Here is a 10,295-nt window from a genome sequence, read left to right on the forward strand (position 1 = left end):
CCCCTTCCCCAATAAAAAAATCTTTTAAAAAAAAGTACTTGTTAAAGTCCCTCTGTCTTTGGGGAGGGAGGGAGGGAGGGAGGGAGTGAGGGGGGGGAGAGAGAGAGAGAGAGAGAGAGAGAGAGAGAGAGAGAGAGATCTGAGAGAGAGAGAGATCTGAGAGAGAATACAGAGAGTGCCAAAGAAATGGATACACATTTTAAGAAAGGAAAACTGCTAAAATTGTAATACTCTATATATACCGATAACAAAAGGTGAATACAAGTCATGTTTGACTTCTGCAATTACAAGAGATGCTTAGAGTGGTTACCATCAGCGTCCAGACACTTCTGATTACAGCAAACTACTGCTTAAGCAACATTGATCAGTGTCCACTTGGATACATTTTTTTGGTACCACTGGTATTCATATATGTGTGTGTGTGTGTGTGTACGTTTTCGTTTTTTCCTATACATACATACCTATGAAAAGTTTAATTTATAGACACAATAAGAGATTAACTATAACAACACAGTACAATTATAACAATATGCTGTAATAAGTTGTGAATGTGCACTCAAAATATCTTATTGCACAGTACTCACCCTTTTTGTGATGATGTGAGATCACAAAGCCTATGTGACGAGATGAAGTGAGGTACTCAGAATAGTATACAATTTAAAGCTTATGAGTTGTTTATTTTTGGAATTTTCCATTTAATATTTTCTGACCACCACTGACTGCTGGTAACTGGAACGGCGGATAAGGGGGTACTGCTGTATACAAGTATATCAATGTACCAATCTTTAGAGTGGGGTTCAGAGACAAATCTTGAGTTCAGGAATGTGGTGTACTGGCAAGAATGAAGCAGAGTCCATTTCTAAAGGGACTCCAGTGTGCAGGTTCCCAAAGCTCAGACATTGTCAGTTAGGGCCCAAAGGGGATATGGGACTCTTAGCAATATAGAATCTCAGTCTTTAGAACTAGAACACAAGGCCAAAGTTAGGCCAGCAACTGAGAGTTAGGCAAGCACTTCTTACATTTCTCCTGCTTAAGACTGGTCCTACAGATAAGATCAGGGTTAAGCCTATGCACTGGATCAAGTTCAGGGAAGAAAGAAATGGACCCAGCAGTGAAGAAAGGAGGGTTGCAAAGGATGAGAATCCAGTAGGACCTGACAAGGAAGCCAAGATGGCTGCTTTGTTACAAAAAGTTTCCTAAGTGCTCTGGAAAACCCAATACATTTTGTATCAGTAGGATTTTTATTAATAGTAGTTCATCTATGATTAATGTTACATTTTGCTGGGCTTGACAGATTTTTTACCATTGAGATGTTTATGGAAGAAAGTTTGAATTTGTTGCCAGGCATCTACCTGTGCCCTTGAGTGAGCCTTTGGCTCACCTCCATAGAATATTGGTAGGCCCAATACTGCATGCACAGAGGCTCTACTAGGAGGAAAATAAGGTGGGTCAATACAATGACCAGTTCCTGGGTAGCAGATTATCTGGGGTCTGTCTTTCCCATGGGCTTGTAACCGTTCAGAGGCTATATGAGCATAGAAGTCACTCCTCCAGCTACGATCATCCATGCCAACAATAAACAGGAAGGGCCCCTGGGCCTTTTCCAAAGGAATAAGACTTTGGTGGTAGGGTTCTTCCAGTGGATTGTTCCAAATATCCATGAAATCCAAAAGGCCTGACTCGGTGATTGTATGTTTCTTTAGGTCACTGCCAAGATCAGGAATAATCATATCCTTGTAATGCAGAGCACCTATTGTGTTGGCCACACAGGCATTGATAAGTACAGTCGCTGTGATGCCCTTCAAGAAAGAGGCCATTGAGAGACACAGGTCACCTCCTTTGGAGAAGCCAAGAAGCCCAACACTAGGGCCTTTCACCTGATGAGGAGAAAGAGAAAATAAGCCTAGAATTCATAAATGGAGGACATAAACAGTAATTTTTACATTCTCTAGGTAGCTTTCTCAAACATCATTTGCTTTCCTGCCTTATGCAACAATCCACAAGTTCAAGTGTGTCTTCTAATAAGCAAATCAATTGAACAGGCCCTCCACTAATATTTATGGGGTCTGGGTCAAGAATACACACAGAGACCTATATACCCTATACTTAAATATTTAAAAGTTATATCAAATGAACAAACTTAAAATCAAATATATCCTTTTCTCCTACCTTGATAAATATGCCACCATAACAATTTATTAGGTTTAAATTTAAAATCTTGGAATTCCTCGGAGTTCTGTACTGGAACATGGCATGGAGGAGAGCCAGCCTCTGGGTCCCTGGTCCCTGGCTCACCCTCCTTCTCTTCCATCCCTGGCTCCATCACGCACCTTGAGGGGTCTCTCATATAGGTGTGTGGATACCTCAGCCTGTATGTTTAAGGCTTATGTGTATTAACACTGAAGGACCCTTAGAAGAGGCATAGGGCCTGGAAGCAGGGTCAATGCTGTTGAGCAGAGGATTCTGGGGTTCCAGATCCCAAGGGCATGGTGAGAGGGGAGCCACATAGATTCCAGGTGGACACATTCCCTTGGTGCCTCAGACTCTTCGTCCTGTGGGCAGAGATGCAGCCAAAGGAAGTCCAGAGTGTAGCCATTTAAAACAAAAAGTCTGAGGAAGAAACCCCTTTTGTCTAGGTTTAAGGGTAGAACTGATAGGATATATTGATCTCTTCTTTATACCAAGGCCTTATCTCCCCAAAATAAACCAAACATCACAGTTTAAGATTATCTAGGTTTTAGCAGCTCTGCTAAGAGACCAGTCCCTGAATTTTAACAGAGTTAAACCATCCTTGCACAACATCTTAGTCCTTAACATTAAAATGTTTAGGTCTCTTTCAGTTTAGATAGCAGCACAGAGTATGTATTCCATTTATAATCATTTCCAAAATACTTTAATTTTTTCCACTCTAAGAACTTTCTGTACAAAACCATAATACATTATACTTAATAAAATGAATCATTCCTTAATATCAAATACACAGTCCCTATTCAAATGTCACCAACTGTCTCAAAAATGTCTCTCTATAATCAAACTTTTTCCCCTACATATTTATATTAATCTTATAAATGAGAAACACTGAATCCTGGAGAGGGCAATTGCCTTATTCAGGATCATAAGGCCACTTGGTAGTAGACGTAAAATCAGAATTCAAGATTAGCAATCTTTAGTCCAGCTCTTTGAATTATGATCAAGAATTAACGGGAACTAAACAGCCAAGTCTTAAGGGATTAGCGAAAGATGGGTAGAAATGGAAATAATAATCCTTTTAATAAAACTTTTGAAGGAGGCTTCGTGTCTCATGGCATACTTCCAGCCCCTGTGTCCTGGTAGGGCTTCTGGATCCAGCCCTGTGTCCGCTCTGCCTCTCCCCTTCATTCAAGAGAGCCCCAGACAAACCCACCTTTGGATGCTGCAGCATGAAGCCCACAGCTTCTTCAAAGTACTCCAAGTGAATCGCATTCATATTTTCAGGGAGGTCTTCAAATCTGAAATAAGCCAGAGCAAGCACAGCAAAACCATGTCCTGCCAGGAGGCTGGCCCTGTATTCACAAAGGCCACCGCCACTTCCAAATAGATCGATGATCCCAGGGAAGGGCCCCGCTCCTGGAGAGAACCACAAATCATATGGAGCTTTAGACTCTCAGAACACATTCTAGGGTTTCAGACTTTGGCAGTCAGGAAAGAGAAGTTTTTGAAGCAAGGAAGGTTGGGGGTATGGGGATTGGTGGAAGAAGGACCCTTTTTATTTAAAAAAAAAAAAAAAAAAAAAAATATATATATATATATATATATATATATAAAATCCTGTGGGGAGGAGGGAGCACAAAATGCCATATTTTCTCCAGAATTTTTTGCATATTTTCACAAAACAATAATATATAGTTGACCCTTGAACAACATGGGGGTTACGGGTGCTGACTCCTTCCCCTCTGTCATCAAATATCCCTGTATAACTTTTTACTCTCCCCAAATTTAACAGTTGTCCCTACTTATCCACAGGGGACTCATTCCAAAAACCCTGCAGATACCCAAATCCACAGATGCTCCAGTCCCTTACATAAAATGGCATAGAACAGTGTATACAGTCAACCCTCCGCATCCATGGATTCCCAACCAAGGACAGAAAATACTGCTTTTGATCCATGGTTTGTTGAATCAGCAAATGAAAAATCCAGGGATATGTATATTGATTGAAAAAAAAATCTGAATATAAGTGGACCTGCACAGTTCAAGCCCGTGTTGTTAAAGGGTCAACTGCAAACAAAATTAGAAATAACATATGATGAGATGTATATTTTCCACCAAAATTTTTCTTGTTTTCCTTTTTAAAAAAAAAAATCTATTCGAGAATGCTTTGAGAGCTGTAAAACACTACATTTATAAGGGATTATTAGAACATACAAGTTCTGACAATTAAGTTCGCAAACTTGCCGTTGTGCACTTATATTGGCAGCACTGTACAAACAGCTTGGTAAGGTTTCATAGCCTTGATACATCAGTGTCTCAGCTGTGTTCATGTCGACATGTGGTGGTGTCTTGCTGAGTGGCGTTCATTATTGTTGTTGCATGTTTTTGTGTGCTGTCGCGAGAATGTCTGAGCTTGAATTAGAGCAACGAACAAACATTAAATGTCTTGTTAAACTTGGCAAGTGTGGAAGTGAAATCAGGGACATGTTAGTCCAAGTTTATGGGGATAATGCCATGAAGAAAATGGCAGTGTACAAATGGATTAAACATTTTTCTGAGGGGAGAGAACGCATCATTGATGAAGAGAGGTCAGGGCAGCCAGTTATGAGCAGAACTGATGAAAACATTGCAAAAATTCATTGAATTGTGCGTCAAAATCGTTGGCTGATTGTGAGAAACATAGCATCTTGTCACACAACAGCCTAGCAGACTGCCCCCCATGTCTTTCCTTAAGGAAAGAAGAGTCTGTGAGACTGTGAATCTCTGGGACTATATATTTCTCTTTATTTAGTCTCCAAAAGAGGGTTTGCAGCCAATGACAAGTAAGATTCCCCACGGGGGGGGGGGGACAACTCAAGCCAGGCGGAACCCCATGGAGACCCCCAGATGAGCTGCCATAGAAAGATTTGGGAAGGGGCCTTGTTTCCCCTTCCCACTGCCTGGGAAAAGGGGCTGCTGGCTATGACTTTTCCCTCTCACCTAATTGGGAGAGTGATAAGATTAAACTCTCTCTGCTCAGCTCTGTGAAACACTTTCAACATGTGATATATGTCCCTTAAAAGAGTTGCATACCTCACCTCAAGGACTTTCTGCTTTGGCTGTTTGAAGATCAACATGATTGATTTGGGTTGTTTCTGTAACATAATAATTGAGTCCCACAGACGGTGCCAAAAACACTGCTACTCCCTTGTATGCTTATCAATAAAAACCTCCAGTCGGCTTTGTTCTGGGCTCCAGTCTTTCAGAACTGTGAGACCCCTGGCCTTCTGAGATTTAACTACATTAAGTCTCTGTATGTTTCTTTCTTAAAAACTTAACCCAAAGCCGCCCCTTCTCGCATCCTCACTGCCCGTGTTGCGCTGGACGCGACAATAGCAGACCAAGTAAGCATTGATAAAGAAACAGTTAGGAAAATCTTAATAAAAATTTTGGTATTAGAAAGGTGTGTGCAAAAATGGTCCCGAAGGAGTTCCCTGATGAACAAAAGCAAAGGAGAGTCCAAGTTTGCCAAGACCTTTTGGAGAGGCAAGATATGTTTTGGGCCGTGTTATCACTGGTGATGAAACATGGGTATACCAATATGACCCTGAAACAAAAAAAAAGTCAAAGTGCACAATGGAAGTCAGCCAATTCTCCACGACCAAAAAAGTTTCGTCAGTCCAAATCAAGAGTCAAAATGATGTTGCTAACCCTTCTTTGATATCAGAGGGATTATTCATTATGAATTTGTACCCACTGGACAGTTAACCAAGTTTACTATTTGGAAAGTTAGACGAAAATGACCTGAACTTCTCACCAACAATTCATGGCTCTTGCATCACGACAATCAGCTTACACGGCACTGTCTGTGAAGGAGTTTTTAGCCAGTAAGCAAATAACTGTATTGGAACACTCTCCCTACTCACCTGATTTGGCCCCCAATGACTTCTTTCTTTACCCACAGATAAAGGAAATATTGAAAGGAAGACATTTTGATGACATTCAGGACATCAAGGGTAATACAACGACAGTTCTGATGGCCATTCCAGAAAGAGTTCCGAAATTGTTTTGAAGGGTGGATTAGGCGCTGGTGTCGGTACATAGCTTCCCAAGGGGATTTCTTTAAAGGTGACCATAGTGATATTCAGCAATGAGGTATGTAGCACTTTTTCTAGGATGAGCTCGCAAACTTAATTGTCAGACCTTATACCCTCTGCCCCAGCCTTAAAGAATGCTATCCCTAAGCATGCCATGCTCTCTTTGGCCTCTGAAAATAGTATACGCTATTCTCTTTTTTTCCCTTCTTCTGCCTCCCCTCCCCTACTCCAGTTCAAGCTGTTGTTCCTTAGTCTAGTTGTGTAGGACACAGCTCCCTGGCCCATGCTGCTATTATGAGCCTTGCACTGCCCCAGGCTGAGGCAGTCAGTTGCTGGTAGTTGGTCAGCCATTCACAGCAGCTCATGGCATCTATCGCTGGCTGCCCGCCACTCACGCTGGCCACTCCTGGCAGTACACAGTAGCCCACAGCTGCACACGCCAACCTCCAGCTGCTCTTGGCAGTCCAGCTCCAGGGAGAGCCGTTGTTCACAATCTTAGCTGTAGAGGGCGCAGCTCACTGGCCCATGTGGGAATCGAACTGGTGACCTCGGGGTTAGGAGCACAGAGTTCCAACCACCTGAGCCACCTGGCCAGCCCTCAACCTTTTTTCTAACATGGTTAACTTCTCAGTCTTCAAATTTAATGTAGATCTCCCTTCCTGGAAGATGTCCCTGACCTCCCTCCCCTCCCCAAAGCTGAGTTGAGTTAGATAGCCTTTTATATGTTCCCTCCAGCACCCTGGGCCTGTACTTCCCCTGCCTTAGCACTTACCACACTTATAGGTGCAAGTATCCTCTCTTAGGCTGTAAGTACAGTAAGTACTGTAAGTACAGTGAGGCCCATGTCTTTGCTAGCTATTGCATCCCTATACGTAGCACAGTCCTTAACACACAATTGTTAAATGATTGAACCCTTCCATATTATTTACAAAAGCTTTTGAGATAAGAAAACAATAAATTTTAAATGGGCCACATAGTAGACACTGAAAAGTTAACACTTAAGATTGACGTGACTGGAATATTAGATACCATGACTGGGTACTGAGAGGTTTGTGTTTTTTTTTTAATGAAAATTTATAGGGGATTCTTATTGACTAAGTCAGTATGGTTTATTGAGCTTCTACCATAACCTTATGCATGCCTCTCGGAATATAGAAATATAATGATGTATAAGACCCAGTTACAGCCCCAGGCGTTCACAGTTACAAGTGGGCAGCCACTAGTTACGGCTGTGAATTGCTGTAAGAATAAAGCAGGGCCTCTTGTTTTGGAGAATAATCACAGAATTCCATTTAGGGATTCTATGAGCTGTGGCAACTCCAGAATTTATAGTAGGGGTTTCAGTTCAGGCATTTCGTTGGAAGGGGTGGGTCAGGGGTCTTGTTTCCAGGTTGCTGTTAGCTAGCAAGTACCTTGTTTTTACTTAGATTAGGATTTCTCAACCTTAGCACTATAGACATTTTGAGCAAGGTATTTTTTTTGTTGTGGGGCTGTCCTGTTGTCATGTGGGGACACTGGTCCCGCTCCCCGCACAAGAATGCAGGTTATGGTAAGGCCAAAAAGGAACACCAACTGAGCCATGGGTAGGGGGTTGATACCACTTATTCTCCCTGGTGGCTGGGCTGGAGATACAGGAAGTAGGAGCCACACGATCCACAATCCGCCTGTCCACTTCTCTGCCAACCAACCCACCCACTTGCTAACTGCAATCTGCCCTTGCTAGCTCAGCCATGGCAGTTACATCAGTGGCCAATGGCTAACTGGTTACAGCTGATGGCCAACTAGTTACAGCTGATGGCCATCTGCTACCTGAGCCAGCACACATCCATGTGAGGCCGAGAGCCTGAAAATGGCATACCCCCAGTTATGGGCATACCCCCAGTTATGACAACCAACAACGTCTCCAGATATTGTCAAATGTACCCTGGAGTGGAGGAAAATCATCCCAGGTTGAGAACCATTGACAAATTGTTTATGATAGTGGGGAGAGGACCATCAGGAAGTTTTTTGTTTGTTTTGGATTATAGGGAACTGCCTCTCTGTGTGGGTTTTAGCTTCCTTGGAAGTTTGATGTGAAAGGAGGCAAAAATCACTCTTGCACACGGATTGCCTAATATCGGTATTCGAAACACAGCAGAGTGGCCGGCACACTGCGGATCTCAATAAACATACGTTTTATGCACTTTTTAGCATACAGCTGAGTAAGTGACAGGGTCTCCAGAAAGTGCCAGGAAACCTAAAGAGGAAAAATTTCCACCCAGAATCCACGATAGTCTATGCAGTGCGGGGACAAGTTTAGCCAAGTTCAACAACCATGTGGGCCCCGGGACAAGACAGGAGCCGCCCAAGGTCTGGGACTCCACTAGACTTTCCAGAAAAGCCTGAGAAATAGAACGCTCACCTGGCGGCAGGAAGAGCGCAGCGCGCACCCGGCCCGCGCGCACCGGCTCCCGCCGCACCCCGGGGGGAAGGAAGTGGCGCTCGTGCACCGTCCTGCCCAGGAGCCGCCCGGCCTCCGGGTCGTGACCGTCGAGTACCTCCAGCTCCACTGCGTAGGGCGTCTGCACGTCCCGCTTCACCAGCCGCCCATGGGGCTCCTCGGGCTCCAGGGCCCAGATGAATCCCATGGGTTCGAGCCCCGTGAAGCTGCCTCCCAGCGCGGGCGCTCGCGTCAGGTCCAGCTCGCCACGGACGTCGGCGCAGTATTGCGCGTGGGCCCGGAAGAGCACGCCCTTCTCGTCGCGCAGGGAGGCGCGCAGCGTGACCCGCTGCCCCGGGTCCAGGCCGCGCACGACTACGCGCACCGGCTCGTCCCAGCTGCAGCGGCCGGCGGGCTCCAGCGTCACCGTCGCCGCCATTCTGACCTGGACGAAGAAGGGGCGGCGCGGCTCGGCGGAGTCACGGGCCGGGCCTGGCGTTCCTCCACCCCCCTGGGGAGCAGTTGCAATTGGAAGCTTTGCCCTACTCGCGTTGGGCGCGCATGGACGTACTCTAAACCTTGTGTGAGGTTTCCTAGACTTTGTGCAAGTCCACTAGAGCCTGAATGGAAGAAAGTTTCTGCTAAAAAATAAGAGTTAATTACTAATCCTGCAATCCAATGTGGTGAGTGTCGAAAGAGATATACAAACACTGCTGAGAATTCAAGTATTGGAAACGATACTGGCAGTTCCAAGAATCTGGAGTTTTAAAAATCATCCCAGGTGATTGTACCGTTGACCCTTGAACAATGCGGAGGTTAGGGGGGTAGTTGAAAATCCCTATACTAGTAAGTCAGGGGATCAGTGGAGAAACATAGTCCTGATCCCTTCCTTACCTCTCAGCCCTTCACCAAGCCTTTTTTTCTAGAGCGAAGGATAGCTAGAGCGGCTTCCAGACGTAGATGTTTACAGAGTGAGACCTACCTGGGTTCTGGTCTGACCCTGCTCCTTAATACCATGCATAGCATGGTGAGCTTTACTAAGCAAGGTACATAATCAAGCCTCTGAATCCAGTTTCCTTATCTGTAAAAGGTTTATTGTGACAATCACATGGGCTAACATTCGTAAAAATACTGCCCTGATTCACCTATAATAGGTGCTCAATACGTTTTCCTCAACTCACAAATCTGGTCATGGGTGGTGTCAGTAGTGAGGTATATCAGAGTTTCAGCAGGAAACAAGTGGCACTTTCAAACTGGATAATTTGAGGAGAGTTCCGTAAGGGACTATTGCAAAGGCATGGAGGAGGTTAAAAAAAAAGTTTGGTGCAGAACTTTGGGCCTGAAGATTCTAAGGCAGGGGGCTGCCTGGCAGGAGTTGTAGCTTTCATAGAGGGAGGCAGGCACCCATGGTGAACTTGCAGGAGTGGGGAGAATAAAAACCTTGACCTTACTCTCTTACCCTACAGTATCTTGAGAGTGCCCCTCTTTTGCTGAACCCAACCATACAGTAGAGCCTATTTGGGTACAGAACAGGGTGGACAAGGGCAGATGAAGCACATGGAAGACGCTCAGCAAATAGAGGCTCAATAAATACCGTGTTTCCGTGAAAA

The 10,295-nt window shown here is 44.5% G+C and overlaps 1 protein-coding gene across 2 annotated transcripts; it reads right to left on the bottom strand.

The window, feature by feature from the left end:
• Positions 1–651: 651 nt before the first annotated feature.
• ACOT6 (acyl-CoA thioesterase 6) lies at positions 652–9,296 on the bottom strand. Of its 2 annotated transcripts, none has more exons than XM_019733393.2 (3): positions 8,668–9,296; positions 3,404–3,606; positions 652–1,877 (listed from the first exon to the last, which is right to left on the bottom strand). In XM_019733393.2, exons 1-3 carry the CDS (start codon positions 9,122–9,124, stop codon positions 1,272–1,274), a joined length of 1,266 nt encoding a protein of 421 aa, XP_019588952.2. In that variant the 5' UTR covers positions 9,125–9,296; the 3' UTR covers positions 652–1,271. The 2 variants fall into 2 exon arrangements, with proteins under 2 accessions (XP_019588952.2, XP_074183331.1); XM_074327230.1 differs by lacking the exon at positions 652–1,877 and adding an exon at positions 2,265–2,552 and having other exon boundaries at positions 8,668–9,275.
• Between the last annotated feature and the right edge of the window lie 999 nt (positions 9,297–10,295).

The sequence above is a fragment of the Rhinolophus sinicus genome, linkage group LG03, assembly GCF_036562045.2.
Source record: "Rhinolophus sinicus isolate RSC01 linkage group LG03, ASM3656204v1, whole genome shotgun sequence".
Classification (NCBI taxonomy): domain Eukaryota; kingdom Metazoa; phylum Chordata; class Mammalia; order Chiroptera; family Rhinolophidae; genus Rhinolophus; species Rhinolophus sinicus.

What these genes read in the sequence shown, in the direction of transcription:
- ACOT6 (XM_019733393.2), bottom strand. Translation starts at nt 9,124, where the DNA reads ATGGCGGCGACGGTGACGCTGGAGCCCGCCGGCCGCTGCAGCTGGGAC. An exon ending in TGCGCTCTTCCTGCCGCCAG is followed by an intron (nt 3,607 to 8,667) that starts GTGAGCGTTCTA and finishes GGTTCTCTCCAG; the next exon opens with GAGCGGGGCCCTTCCCTGGG. An exon ending in TCATGCTGCAGCATCCAAAG is followed by an intron (nt 1,878 to 3,403) that starts GTGGGTTTGTCT and finishes TCTCCTCATCAG; the next exon opens with GTGAAAGGCCCTAGTGTTGG.